General features: G+C 39.2%; 1 protein-coding gene across 18 annotated transcripts in view; it reads right to left on the reverse strand.

Moving 5' to 3' along the window:
• The window catches only part of Tenm2 (teneurin transmembrane protein 2), a 1248268-nt gene that overhangs the window by 334007 nt on the left and 898253 nt on the right, over positions 1-16008 (reverse strand). For 15 of the 18 annotated variants that reach the window (XM_087194513.1, XM_087194512.1, XM_087194511.1 and 12 more), the window contains one exon: positions 9089-9298. The exons of the other annotated variants lie outside the window; for them this stretch is intronic. In XM_087194513.1, the coding sequence (XP_087050639.1) occupies positions 9089-9298 (210 nt within the window). The remainder of the gene's footprint in view (positions 1-9088; positions 9299-16008) is intronic. 18 annotated transcript variants of the gene reach the window in all.

The following is a 16008-nucleotide window of genomic DNA, read 5'->3' on the forward strand; positions in this document are numbered from 1 at the left end:
TCCGAATCAAGGACTGCTTTTTGTCTCTCCTGGGGTTGAAGATTAAATGAGCCACCATTAGTAAAAATCAAGCCCTGAAAAGTATTTGTTGTATGATACCAAAAGCACAGGTAACAAAAGGAAAAATAGATAAGATGGATTACACCAAGGTTAAAAACCATCAGCAAAATGAAAAGGCGACTCATCGAATGGGAGAAAGCAATAATAAATCATATATCAAGTAAGCAATTGATATCTAGAATATCAATACTCCAGAATGTTCTGACAACCCAACAATAGAAAACAAACAATCCAATTAAAAAACAGACAAATGTTTGAAGTAGACATTTCTCCAGAGAAGTTATACAGATGGCTAGAAAGTACATGAAAAGATGCTTGACATCACTAATCATTAGGGACTATAAATCAAAACCTCAATGCGCTAACACCTCACACCAGTTCAAATGGTTATTATAAAAAACCCAGAAAAATAGTAAGTACAGGGAGGATGTGGAGAAATTCAAATCCTTGTGTATTACTGGTATGAATGCAAAGTTGTATATTCAATGCAGAAAACAGTATGGCAATTCCTCAAAAAGTTAAACACAGAATTACTATATGATTCAGTGATTCCTCTACTGGTTATACAACCAAAAGAAGTTGCAGTGAATACACAAGCAGATATGTGTTCACTAATGTTCACAGGAGTATTATTGACAATAGTTATGTTAGAACAATGAAGCTATCCACTGATAGATGAGTGAATAAACAAAATGTGATGAAACTTGAAGATATTACACTAGGTAAAATAAGCCAATCAGGAAAGGACACATATTATATAATTCCTTTTATGTGAAATACTTTCAGTAGTCAAATTCATAGAATAGAAATAAAATGGTAGTTGCCAGGAGCTAGAGGGAAAAGAGTATTTAATGGGTATAGAGTATCTTTTGGGGAAGATGAAAATGTTTTAGACATGAATGGTGATGATGGTTATACAACGTGAATGTACTTAATGCCATAGAATTATAGGCTTGAAAATGGGAAAAAATGGTAAATTTCAGGTCAGGTATATTTTTACCACAATTGGAAAGTGTTTGTTAAATTTAATATATTGTATACATGTGGTCAATTATTTGATATATTTCCTAAATATATAACTATGTATTGATTAAACAAGAAAAATATTATGAAAAACTTATATGAAAAATTTAAAAATCATTTAAAAAGTAAACAATATAAAACCAACCCTTTGCTCTAATTGTTTAAACCTCTTTTTGAGCTATTTGGATGCATCAGAACGTCATTTAATATCCATAACAACTTTAGGGGTTGGAGACATTTACCACTGTTTTACGGATAAAAATATGAGATATAGATTAAATTGTTCAAGATCATAGTGTTCAAAATCATAGACCTGTGATTTGAATCCAAGTAGCATGCATGTCGGAGTTCACACTTTTAAGAATATAATTATTCTTAATTATTATTTTTGGGCTAGATCTGAGATTAACTTAGAGCAGGGGCTTTCATGTGTATTCAAAATGCCCCCTGGTAAAATAAGCATATCCTGTGACTTAACATATAATTGAGATATATCTAACAAGGGACTGTGCCATTGAACATTATGCCTTTTGAACCTGATGCAGAAACCTAGTTAGAATTAAATGTACAGTTTTTAAGGAAATTTAGGAGAAGGTGAGGTTCTAGGGAAAATCTCTTTCAGCAGGAAACTGTTAAGGTGTCATGTGTAGTTCTCAGTCTCTGCTAGCTTAGGACATCTTTTTGTATGTACCAGGAAGCCAGGGACAGAGATGGAGAGGAAGAATGTACACAATGCTTATCGACCTTGGGATTTTTGTCAATATCAAGATTATTTGCTGAGGAGGAGCAGTTCTTTGCTGTCTGTCAGTTTCATGCTGTGCACCTCCAAAGGAATTACCTGTCCATCTTGGCTGTGTGCTTATTTGCACCACAGTGTAGCACAGGGGTCCTCATGTGACCTGGGTTGGAAACTGTTGGACTTACAAACTACTTGTACACATGAGCATGCGTGTATGCATGTGTGTTGTGAGAAAACGCAATTAAAAGAAAGAGAGTTCTGATCTGTGTCTGCTACATTGCTGGGCAAGTTAGCAACGTCTAGAGCATCCTGAGGAGTGAGTGTCCGCTCTGAATTCTTAGGCTTGGTGATATGTTTAGGAGGCTGATCAAGGGCTTCTGGGAGCCCAGGTTCATGAGGAACCAGTTATGCTTTCTGCCTTTGACGGTATTGCTATCAACATGTCCAACACAGTGTCCTTAGACCTCAAACACTCCTCAGTATCTACAGGTGAGCTGTCAAGATCTGTTTTGCATGACTGTGAAGGTCTTAGTTTTGACAGTGGGCTAGAAGATGGTAGGGTGAAATCCACACTGTCTAGAGAGAGAGGTTCCAGGGTCCCCAAACTCTGGGACAGCCTAGTTAGCTGGATGCAGGAAGCTCACAAACACGAAATTCTAGAACAGGAAGGAAGCTTCAAGATATTTTAGGCCAATTCCTGACCTTGACAGGAAGGAAAAACTGCAGCCCAGGAGAACTGAATGACTTGCCGAAACTCATCCTGTGAATTGGGGAAAGAGGTTAGAAAACTCAAGTTTTCCAACTTCTACTGTGGAACTTTTTTATTACATGAATGATTCCCAAACTTTCCAAATGCTAAGACCCACCTGAAGGGGATCTCTAGGAAAAAATTCTAGGGGTTTATGTGCTTGTCAGCAAGTGGAGTAAAGGATGCTTTGTGATGTGTATTTAGGTTTTCTCAATCTTTTTTTTTTTTTTTTTTTGGTACCGGAGTTCGAACTCAGGTCCTTGTGCTTGCGCAGCAGGCAGTGAAACCACTGAGCTAAATCCCTGGCCTAGTTTTCTCCTAGTTTCTTTAAAAATTATGATCTATGGTCTTTAATGCTTTCATTGTCTGTTATATATCAAAATAAACCATACACACAATTTGAGGTTAACATTCAATTTAACTGAGAGTTAGGGAGAAAAGTCTCTGCAGTTGAGAGTCTTCTTGCAATTAGTTTTTGAAAACTAGGTTCTTTACATTCCAGGCTTAGAATTTGGCAAGTTATTTAACTTCTCTGTGGCAATTTTCTTTTGTATAAAGTGGGTATGAAGATAATGGTTGCTTCACTGAGATATGGTGGAGATTAAATAAAAGTAAAGGAAGGAAAGTAGATTATAAACTTAGCGTAACTACTACTGAAGGAGGTGAAGGGCCACAAACTGAAAGCCAAGCCCCGTGTGGCTCTGCATCAGAGAGAGGAGGGAGGGCAGCTCCGTGCCCTCCCCAGATCAAATCAGCATCCTAGAGTTAGCCCGCACCAGCTGGTGGGTTGAAAATCCTTTCACAGAAGGAGGGCAACCTGTTGCCTGGGCACCAGGAAGAGGTTATGAGTCATCTGAACTTCTGTCGTAGACATTCAAGGGTCCTGGGAAAGACCTGGAACCAAGTAGCTCATGTACAAAAAAAAGAGTTCTAACCTGGGAAAATGAGTGATACATGAATTGATTTCCTGACCACAACACAGAGTGATAAACAAACTCTTCCAGACGAGTTCAGACCCACAGGGCCAACATTTCCAGTTAGCCCAGGGCTCCCATTCATGGCTCCCTCTGGTACTCTGCATTGGCCAAGTCTGTGTTTGTCATAAAACTGTAAAAAATATATAAAACCCTACTCAGAAGGCTGAGGCAGGAGGATCACATATTTGAGGCTAGCCTGGGAAACTTAGTGAAAACCTATCTCAAAATAGAAAAAGTATATTAAAAAGAACTGACAGTGTAGTTCAGTGCTATAACATCCCTGGGATCAATTCCTAGTACTGCTCCCCACCAAGCATTAACTTTTTCATTTAAAGAAGATCTATAACAGCTGTAGATAGAACAGCTATAGACAGGCAATAGTCAATATATTTTGTAACATAAATACAATGTTCCCTCTGCAGGGACATCCTACTCCACCCTCTTTCCCTGAATTTCTCCATTTACTTCTTCGCAATATATGGTGGAGAGCAGTAAATGACTAAAAAAAAGGTGGCTATTAAAGACCTTCATGCACCCATTTAAAAATGCTTATTGAGCATCTACCATCTACCGACCACCAGGGACCCTATAGTGGAGATGCTTGAGGAGTGGAGGGGATGAGAGGAGCAAGAAAGATCCAAAGGTCAGAACAAGGAGCCGAATCCCAGCAAAAGAGGTAGCTAAACTACCCCACTGTAGGGAGGGAGGGAAGCAGTATAATCACCAATAGCCATAATAACCGCTGTAAGCTTTTCAGGAAATCGTATAAATTATAACGGCATATCTGCTTAGGAGAGCAAGGCAATTTATAATACATTAAATGATAATTTCTTCCCCATACCAAAGATATACATAGGTAGGAAGTTGTATTAACTTAAAAAAATCCATTTGTGTGGGCTGCTTTCTTCATCATTGCAAAGCCAGCCCCATGGATGGTAAGAGGGGACAGAGGAAGGAAGGTGTCCTGGAAGGGTACCTCTCCTTTCATGAAAGGACATCAATTCTACTCCACATGGCTGTTGAGGCAAATTTGTAACATAGGTCATCTGCTTTTAAGGCTCTAGATAATAGCTATAACCTCAAAGTCTGCTAATTCCCATAAAAATTAGGTATGAACAATGACATTTAATGTTTATTCCCTACAGAACATGTAGCTCCCATAGTCCTTTGGTAGAATTGAGGTTTATCTATGGATTAAGTCAGGTTTTGCCCTTAGACTGTATAATTTTTGAGCATTTGGAGAATTTTTTTTTAAAACTGAAAGTGCTCTATGGCTTATTTAGAAGGCAGTTACAAGTAACTTTGCCAGGAAATTAGTGTATGTATTGTATGATGTTGATAAGAATTTACTCATCTGGAATGCTCACACGATCTCCCTTATGAGAATTTTTTTCTGGCCCCATTGTGACAATTTCCAGAATTTTTTGACACAGTTGGTCTTTTTTTTTTTTTTATCTCTTGGGTATTATGCATCTTGTTCTTTCTGTGTTTCCCTTTTTTGCTTTGGTTGCTAGGAAGCTTAGAATCAAGTTTTCTGTCTATCTTAAAGAATGAAATAGGAATATTTACATCTGAGCAAATATACATGCTTTTCCCCCAAGATTTTTTCTTTATGTTTACCATGTCATCTAATTAGTTTTGGAGGGCTGGGGATTTAGCTCAGTGGCACCATGCCTGCCTTGCAAGCGCAAGGTCCTGGGCTTGATCCCTGGAACCAAAAAAAAAAAGTCTGTTATAATTATAGTTTTAGGGTTTTAAGAAAAAATTTATATAAACTTTCACACATTGTGGAGGAGGTACAAGAACAGGAATGAATAAATAAAACTCGCTTTATGGTGCCAGGTAAATAAGCTAATCATTAAGTTCTGCATTCAACTGAATGATTGAATGACCCTTGGCACTTCGAAGCTTGCTGATTTTGATGTTCTATTTTCATTTAGAATTAACCAAGCCATTAGACAATTTGAGCCTTGGCTAGGACATCTTTGGCCCAGAGAACCTGTGAAAGGGTCCTGACAGAAGCATCCTGTTTACATTTCTTATGTACTTTGATGATACTCATGAGCGCTCCACACCCCTTTATTTAGACTTTATAAAAAGCTAAAACTCAGCCTTCCACGGGAGAGAAGTGGGTCAGTGCTTTTAGATTACAGCATGGCTGTCCATATGTTTTATGCCTATTCACTGACAGGAAGTGCAAACCCTATTCTGATTTGAAAGTTAGTCTCATTCTTCCATCTGCAGGACCCTTCATTATGCTGCCACTAGGATCCAGACTTTTTTCCAGATGAGTAATTTCATAGGATTTGAAATTATGCTGCTGTATACAAGAAACATCTTTGGAGCTAACCTGCTCTGGCAGGTGGTCAGAACACAGGGTGAACCCCTAGCTGTAGCACAGTTATCTGGAAGCAAATGCTTGAGGAAAATACCACTTTTGTAAGCATCTCACTAGATATACCTGGGCATCTGCTTGATTGGCATAGATTGAGAGTCAGAGCAATTTGGCTGCTAAGGTGGTGAGGTTTTAGTACCATCTGTTGAAGAACTTGCTAGAGTCATAGAAAATAATGGCAGTCAAACCATAAAGGTGACACTTGGGTGGTGCTTTGAGATGGTTTTCATGTTGTGCAAAAAATTTTAGTTCCTATAGTTTTAGCCCAAATTTTCTCTTTATATTAGAAAGTGCTTGTGCAGGAAAAATGTGAGGTAAGTCTGCTAATGATGAGATTTGCCCATGTCAAGTAATAACAACAAGAGGAAAAAAGGAAATAAGTTTTTACTGTCCTGCATGGCCTGAAAGTATTGGGAGGTGCTTTATTTTGCCTACAAAAAATGACAAAGACAAAACAGCTACCTGATCTTTAAAACACAAGGTTATTTTCTAGAGACCAACTTAAAAATATTCTATGTAATTAACTAGCTAAATGCAACACACCCAAACACACGGGTGCTTTGTTGGTGCCTTGATAACTCCTAAACAATTCAGCCCCTTTCATCAAACTCAATTCAAAACACTCAGGCACAGCTCTGCACTCTGCATCTTCTGTGTCAAACTCTATTTTCAATTCTTTATGTCAAATGGCACCTTCACTCAGATCTTGATAGAATCCCCAATATTCTCTGGACCCCAAATCCATTCCACAAGATGCACACACACATGCACACATACTTATATGCACGTGCGCGCGCACACACACACACACACACAGATGTGAGCATATGCTACTTGAACTTGATTTGCTCTCACTTTAGCTAAACCAGAGTAAAGAATTTTGAATGACTATCTGTTGGCCAGAGCTTTTACACACTTTCAGATAAGTACCTGATGAAAACAAGAGGCCTGCATAATTGGGTCTTCACCTCTTGGTTGAAAAAATCATATCAACACAAGCCCCTGTTTGGGATGAAAATGGGCCCTCACATTTTCTGTGGTATTTTTTTTTCTTACTGAAGCTAAAATCACTGTCAGTCTTAAGTGAGCTGAACAAATTGGTGTAAGTGGTGAAAAATGGATAAGTTTGACTCTGAACACAGATCTCTCGTGTCCACCAAAATGAGGCCTTGATTAGGCATAAAGCCAACAAAAGTACCCTATCAACAACTGACAACTTGATACACTGTCCAAAAGAAAAGAAATCGCTCAGTGCATTATCACTAAGAAAGCATTCTAGATGGCCCAGAGATATGAACTGACCTCTCTTATGGAAATCGTCTTTGCTTGGGTATCTATATATGCATAAAACTATGTAGTTTTTAAAAGCTCATTTTCTCCTTAGTAATTGTCTGTTTTTAAAAAGCTATCAGCAGGTGCACCTCATTTCAAAAGCCTCTTGTCCTTCATAATACAATATTCATCACGATTACATAGTATGAAATAAAAAGCAGCAAAACATAAGTGAGGGTAGTTCAATTAAATGCAACATAATCTGTAGAAAAAATAGCTCTATAGCCAAAATCAGGTTCCAATGAGAGAAAAAAGGGAATATATTTCCACATATTTTTAATTATATAGAATTTCCTCAAACATGATTTTTCATAATATATTCCATTAAGTTAACATCATATTTGAAGAAAGAGCATTTTCCGATTTCATTTTAAGCCTGATTTTGAGCAATTACAGTGTCATTGTTCCGCGGTAGAAAGGTTGAATTCATTTACTGTGTGGTTATGCTAGTTATGATTGATGTCTCTTCTCCAAATGATAAACCAATCACCCCAATGATGTAATGTCATTTTAAGAGTGCCATAATCACATTTCTCTCAAACTAGAAGCTCTGATGAGTTCTAATAAAGATTTATGGTAGATTAAAGGCCTTCATAATATCAACAATGGATTGCTCATTTGATGAGAGATTTGATTAGGTAATTTTTTTAAAAAAAGAATATGAGTTTACTAAATATATCAGGCCTGGCTTTGAAGAAGGACATGGGACATCATAAGTAGCAGTCCATCATTCCATCCACAGAGTGAACAATCTTAAGCATGCTTAGGAGGGCCTTTCTAATTGGAGAGGTTGAAGCCAGTGGTGGCATATACTCCTGGATGGAGCTGAAGCACAATGTCATGGAGGAAATTCTTGGCATGGGATACTCTCTATTGCTTCTGATGGGATACATTAATGAACATCATGACTGGCTAATCTAGAAGACAACTCCTAAATCTTTGGGTCAAGAGTAACCAGTTTCTGTCAATGTCTCTTCTTGGGCCATGGATACTAAATCCCTAGATATGGGCCACTCCTACATCTAAACATTCATGTGAACATCACACCAACAGGAGAAATCAAAATAAAGCCTGATTATTGCTAGGCCTAGGGCAATTCCACTTGAGACTTAGAGACTAGGAGTTGAGACAGAAGCCACAATATTCTTAAAAGTGGGGCAGAAAGTCATGTCCCATGCTGCTGCTTGGGAATGTGAAAACCCAAATGAGAACTATGGATTTAGAGGCAGTATTTACCACAGTACCAGACAATCAGTTTGTTAAATTCAAATGGTACCAGCAGAGGGTCATACAGAAGGTCACAGCCCAAACTCTTCAGACTTGGCAGGACATTCAGTATTCATGTCAAGGGAACACATTTTAATCACAAAATCATCTAAAACAAGCAAGGAAGAAGAAGTCAGAAGCCAACTATCAAAAAACAAGAGATCTGAGATGCACACAAATTGGGCATGTGAAGGCATCCAGGATCACTTGGGTATGGCCAGAATCATAGTAATGCAAAACTCAATATTCCAGTGTCTCTCTGCACTTCACCTTTGAGACCAGCATGCTCTCACATGAAGCCATGGGCAAATTCCTCCCAGTGAAGGAGGCTCAAAGCCTCTTACGATAAGCGAAACCTCTTCAGTAACTGCGACCTTCAACAAATGTAACTTGGAAGTGTCACATTGAAAAATGACAAATGCATTTCACCTTGATGTTCCCCATACCTCCTTCTCCCCAGCCCTTGTTTCATGGTTGTCATTTTGCTGGAGAATCAAGACTGTCACACGTGAAACAGCATACATTCAGACACCACAGAATTTCCTTACCACTGCTGGAGGCTTGCTGGGGCCCTGAGCATGCTCTGAGCAGGTATGAATTGGGGGAGAATTCCTCATCGGGGTTGGTGTCCATGATTTGATGGGAGGTGTTGCTGTCTAGCAATGGCATCTGGCAGCTAACTGGTGGAGGATTATGGGAGCTAGGCAGCTGAGCAGATGGGAGGAGGCTAGACGAGGATGTAGGTGGAATGGGACGACCTGGGAAAGAGGACAGAGGGGTCAAAGGTCAGCAATGAGTGTCATGAGAGCATCCCAAGAAAGTCACATTGAAATCCATTCAAAATACAAATAGTAAAACGTAAAATAAAATGAAGTGTACCAAAGTGCGTCTTTGCGTATGTGCGTGCTTGTGTGTGTGTGTGTGTGTGTGTGTGTGTGTGTGTGTGTGTGTTCATACAGTGGTCTGATGTGTCTCCAACAGTACCATTTCATACTCTAGGCCAGTGGTGGTGAACCTTTTAGAAACCAAGTGCCCAAACTGCAACGCATAACCCACTTATTTACTGCAAAGTGCCAACACTACAATTAATACCATACTTGAATACTGAGGTTTTAATTTAGACAAAACAACTGTTATCCAGTGCTCAACTGCTGGGGTAACTCGGCTAACATGCTGACAGAGAGGGCTCTGCCTGCCCACTGCAGCATGCATGCCACAGGTTTGCCACCACTGCTCTAGATAGTTGAGTTGTATGTTTCAGAAAAGGACATAATGGCTGAAATGAAACCAGCCAGTTCTTTCTATCTCCTCTGTTACAGTCTTAATCTAAATTCCCATCATCTCTCTGATTCATCTCCTTGCTGATCTCCCTCCTTTCACTCTAGTTATGTTGCTCATCTATGCTTCATCGTCCAAGTTCTTTCTCTTCAGTAGTTAGAATGATACTTTATACAGATAAATCCAGTGGTTACCACTCTTGGCACCTTCCAGTGGCTTCCCACTGCAAGTAGAAATCCATCTTAAGATCCTTGATGACCTACATGTCTTCCTTCTCTAGCCCATTGCTGCTTCTCCCTCCTCACCCTTAATAATGACCCTTATCATTTAGCACTTGGCCTTTTGTTTTGTAGCCAATGGGGCCCTCTTTATTTCTGTTGATTGAACAAGTCAAGCCATTTCATGTGCAGAGTCTTTTCACTTCCCATTCCATCCATGTGGAACATTTTCCCCTGCCTCTATTTTCTGGCCAATATTCACAAGTCTGATTATTCTCTTCAAGCCTTCCAAGTTTGCCTTTGTGAAAGTTGCTGACCTACCTGCCCTAGCCTACTGCTTTAAATTTCTTTATAGCCCTTATTGTCTACGTTATTCAGTCCTGCATCACCAGTGTCTTTCTAAAAAATAGCACCTGCTTCAAGAACAGTCCATTTGTATGAACAGATAAAGAGTAAACTAAAGCCAACTTCATTAGTTTGGGGTAGAAATGGAGCACAGGTGGAAAGGTGACATATTTTCATGCTAAAGAGATGGTCCATGTCCCCACAGTCTGTATCATGTGTTTTTTGGACACCATGGGAGAACCACCATGGAAAGAAAGAAGCACAGCCACACAAAGCCATGAAGAGAAGCAACTAGCCTGGCAGAAAGTGAGCAGTGGCTCAGAGGCGCTCTTGGGTTGAGAAGTTCTCCTCTCACATGAAAGCCCAATGCAACTTCTGTTTCACTCAGTCAAATTGCTGAGCGAGGAATCAGCATGTGTCCTTTCCCCTTCCTCACCCTTACATCTTGGGGTCTTTGTCTGCTGGTTTGCTCATTTGTGAAGCTCAGGAAAATGAGCCAAGAGGAGAGCCCATAGGATATGCCCTAAAGTCAGAGGTGTGGAGGGAAGTGCAGAATGTTGGGAAAGAAAACTGGAACTCAGAAAAGAAGCCCCTGAGCTTGAAGAAATACGCTGTTCTGCTTTGTGTTTGAGGTTTTTTTTTTTTTTTTTTTTTGGCACCGGGGATTGAACTCAGGTCCTTGAGCTTGCCCAGCAGGTGGCCAAACCACTGAGCTAAATCCCTGGCTCCGCTGTTCTGCTTTTTGAAGGGACTACATATATGGAAACATTTTCAGACACTCAAGTGGGTGCCAAATGTTTGTTGTTGTTTTAAAACATCATGATTTATTATTCAGCCCATTAAATTCTTCCAATGAGAAATGTGATCATGTACTGCAAATGTGTACTAATAAAAATAAAAACTGAAGTTATAAATAAATGTTACAGATGAATGATTTGGGTTCAGTAAAACATATGTGTACTTTGTTAGATGTTGAAGACTGAAAAATAAGATCCATCATCCTTGCCCTTGGACAGCTCACAGTTTAGTGGAAGAGAGGTAAATAGGTCACCTAGTTACTATGTGGTGAAGAACAGGATAGTGTCATGTAATGGCATGGTGCTGTAGGGACAGAAAAAAAGGACATATGGTCCAGCTTGGCTAGGTAGAGTCAAAGAATGATTCTTGAGAAAGGTAATGCCTGAACAAACCTAAAGAAGAAAGTGACTTTTGGGCAGAGAAAACACAACAAATAGTGGTGCAGAAGCCTCAAATCACTAGCCTATTACCCTTTTTGAGGATAGGAGTGGTAGAGTTAAGGAGTGGTAGAGTTAAGTGATAAAATTCTCTTAAAGTGTAGGGCCTCCTGCCCAGTAACACAATTGCAATGAAAAGGAATCATCTCTGAAATAGATCAATGGATAAATGGAATTTGATTTGAAAAACACAATTCATTCACAGTTGTTCGGGAGCAATAGAAGGCATGACATTCTTACCAGGTGCTCTGACAAAGGCAGTCAGAACACACTGGACTTTCATCAGAATCCATGCTGATGGATTCTAATAATAATAACTTCTAATAATTATAACTACCACTATTTGTATTTTAATTGCTAATATTTATTGCACAATAACTATCTGCCACTCACTATGCTAATCTTTTTACATGTATCATTTCACTTAATACTGAAAGCAGTCCTATGAAGTTATAATTATTACATATTCCTATATGGTGAAATAAAAGCATTTTCCCATTTCATAGATGAGGAAGCTGAGGCATAAAGAGATCAAATTTTACAGCTAGTTAACCGCCAAGGACCAGGAATCAAATTTTGGTTGGTCTATTCTAAAAGTCATCCTCTATCCTCTTTACATGGTTCATATTCAAGTAGCATGGTGACAAAAAAGGAAGAAAGTGACATAAAAGGAGAGAGATTTATAGAAGGTCATGATTCTAGGTTCCCACATTCCAATCCCAAAGCATTCTTGAGGTTTCAAGGAAGAAATATTTCGTTGAATAACCATTTGTAGCATCCATCATCTGACAGAGCTCAAAGTTTTTCTCATAATTTTGTCATGAAGTTCAAAGTGTCCCCTTCGTAGCAATGTTAACCTCCTCCTTCTTCAAGACTCCTGAGGGCGGAGGGTCCTGACCAAACTCTGTGAAGTCAGTGTTGACGTCCACTTAGCAGCGAGGCTCTGGTAGGCACAGATTTTAAGTCACAATCAGTAGGCTTTAAAGTTTGTACTCTTGAGGCACGTCTGAAGCTGCATGTTGAAGAACAAGGATGGCTGGAAGCCAATTTTTAAATTCCTTTGAGTGACTGAGGTGGAACTGAAGTTTAAGTGCAATTTTCCAGGAGCCTGATACTATAGTTGCTGTGAAATCATTCTTCACATGAACTTTTTGAAATTTTGTTCAGCACGAATTCATTTCATATAGTACAGACAGAAGCACTTTTTAATTTATACTAATGCAGACAATAGAGGAGCAGTCATAACACAATGAAAGCACTGTGGTTGCTTCAGGTTATTGAGAATACACGTCACAGAATTTTCTCATTCCTCTTACTTCCCTGTCCCTTGTAATTCTATGCTTTGGTGGCTCTTTCATCTCTGCTTTTTGGTAGCTACCATCACTTGGGAAATTTCTCAATCCCTAGATCTGCCCCAATCAAATTGTATGCTATTCTCTATTTGCTGTGTCATTTGCTAATTTTGCTCACTTATGCTACATTTTCCCCCATGACTATTCCAACTGACAGAGACCATCTGTGTAGACACAAGCAGGTTTGGAAGTACAAGGGAGAAAGCTGGAACTTAAACAGGCTCACTTTATGGACCATGCTTTCTTACAGAAATGCTTAGAGTAGGATGGGGAGGTACACAGGGAAGATGCACTAATCTGGTTCCCACTTTATGCAATCCTGAAATCTCCTGATCCCCAAATTACTTTGGAAGTTCCATTTAAAGTAGGTAGAATCCCCAGCAAATATACAGAAAACTAGTTTAAATTGAGCTGGTAAAAAAGCAAAAGAAAACATACAAAGGCAGCAAGATGTGATTCATTAAACTCACATGGTCCGCAAGTGTATATATGTTTTCCCAGATCCCTGTATAAATCAAAATCTCACTAGTTGTTACCTGTGTGATTGGCTTCCCTGTGACCTTACACATGGAGACTTTACTTCAAATTTTGCTAATTTATCTGTTTCCAAATGAATAAGTTTTCGTGGTAAGTTTAATTCTTAAAAATGTTCTGGGCTGTGTGTGGTAGTGTACATCTATAATCCTAGCACTTAGGCAGAGATAGATGGATTGATTGCAATTTTGAGTCCTACCTGGGGAACTTAGTGAGACCCTGTCTCAAATACAAAAGTTATAAAAGGGCTGAGGGTATAGCTCAGTAACAGTGCACTCCTAGGTTTGATCTTCCAGGATTGAAAAAAAAAAAAAGTGCCCACAAGGTACAGTCAGGCATGCCTGTAATCCTAGCACTCTAAGGGGCTGAAGCAAGAGGATCACAACTTTTGAGGCCAGCCCAGGCAATGTGGTGATTTAGTAAGATCCTGTCTCACAATAAAAATAAGAACGGGCTGGCAAAGTAGCTCAGTGTAAATATTCTGAGTTTAATCCCCAAGTGGAGAACAAAATTCTGACTTACTAGGTCCTACGGCAGACAAAGCAGTTCCATGCTAACTCTGATAGATTGGGAGTGGCCATCATGAGGGCCATGTTGAGAAGGATTCTGTGGATTCCCTGGATTCAGTGGGAAACACTAACATCACCAATCAGAAAACCCATGACTCAGAGTGGGGAGAAGCAGCAGGTGCATAGTGCTTATTTGCCATTCATGCTCCAGTCCTCACTCTTTCTCCCTTTCAGTCACTCCTGAGAACTTCATCACACCTCTGTAGTCCAGGCTCCATGGCTCTAACTCCTGCTGTCTCCCTAACAGCCACACTTTGCTCATTACTTGGTTTGGATCCAAACTTTGTTCAACAAGATCAAAGGGTTATGGTTTCCTCTCCAACCCCCCCAAACAGTAAATACTAACAGAGAAATTGCTGCTCTGCCCAATCACTTTAAACATAATCATTAATTTATGATAGAGGGCGTGTGGTGGCTCAATCCCCCAAATTCACTTAAAACAACTGGTTCTTTTTCATTCAAAGGATTAATGGCAAGCGGATACTAAAGTGTTCTATGTAGGCAACACATAATTCATTTATATAGTGATTGGCTGTCAGGATATTGGTGGAACATAGAGACATGCTGAGGAGATAATAAAACAAAATGAAACAGTATCAGAAATAACTGCATCCAGAATATAAGTTCAGTGATCTCGTAATCATAGATGCAGTATGTGATCTTTATTTGTACTAAGAACTGAAATATTTCATGTATATTTTTCTTTTTAAATATTCACCAATTTTTTTTTACAAACTAAGCATGTACTGATTTCTTTTCTATTTAGGGGAAGGAAACTGAGACTTAGATGGATGAGCTTTTCTAACACTGACCCGTTAACAGGCAGTAGGTCTGGGGCTTGAACCTACATCGTCTGACTCTGAAGCCCATGCCTTAAATGGTTCATTTCATTATTTCCCATGTTAGACAAGAGTGGTTGCTAAAAAGAGAACAAGATGTGAATTATAAACTTACTGGTCCTCTTTGGAATGCACCATGGAGCTCATCCCAGAGGAGGTAATTAACCATAGGCAGGAACAAGGTTCCTCCTGGAAATAGCCACAGTGACTGCTTACTCAGAATAAATGATTTGTAAGGGAAGAGAACATTCTTGAGTGAAACACTGAAAACTCCTGTGTGGCATCGTAAGTTCAAGAACATAACCAAAATACATTTTTTGTGTTAAACTTGTGTACTGTAAAAGGACTTTACCAACCTACGCAAAACAGTTGGCTCGAGGCTTTAAATAAGAGTGCTAATGACAGTTCCCAACTCCTGCCATTAATTCAGATGCTTGATTACATTATCTGCTTTTTCTTCAAATGTTTGAGGTTTATAAAACCTCTATTTTTGAAAAAGTTAAAAAGTGAGAAAAGTCTACATTATTGTTATGTAAATAGAAGTAATTTTAATACCTGAGATATTACCCGCCTTTTGTTTGCATTCCTTTTTAAAAAAAATATAGTGCTACTTGCCACTAAGATATTCTTCAGGAAGCACATCAGATTTTTCATGTTCTGCCTAGTTCTGCACTTGGAACTTGCAGAGAGCTGTGTGACAGGGAATTCTCCATCCTCGGAGGACAGTTTTGAAAAGTGCACAGAAGCCGGCAGCCATAGCCACCACTGCAGAGGACACAGGCAGCTTCCCAGAGACCCCAGCTAGATTCCCTTGCCTCCTGCTGACCATATTTACCACCACTGGAAAGGTGGATAAAGCCACAACACATCTGTTCAGCCTATTTCATTTGTTGAACACAAGGCTCAGTTATTTTACGTATATCCCTTCAATACTCAACACTGTCAGATGTTGAACAAGTACAGAGACTCAGAGTATTAATAACACACCCAAAGGTCAGAACCAAGATATTAAGTCAGGCTTATATATCGCCACAAACTACAATGGGTTATTTCTAAACCTAGAGTTGTGTTACATTAAAGTTCACCTACTAGGTGGTT

This window comes from Heterocephalus glaber, unplaced genomic scaffold (assembly GCF_053883595.1).
Source record: "Heterocephalus glaber isolate CG9 unplaced genomic scaffold, H.glaber_assembly_v1.0 deba00001606, whole genome shotgun sequence".
Lineage (NCBI taxonomy): Eukaryota > Metazoa > Chordata > Mammalia > Rodentia > Bathyergidae > Heterocephalus > Heterocephalus glaber.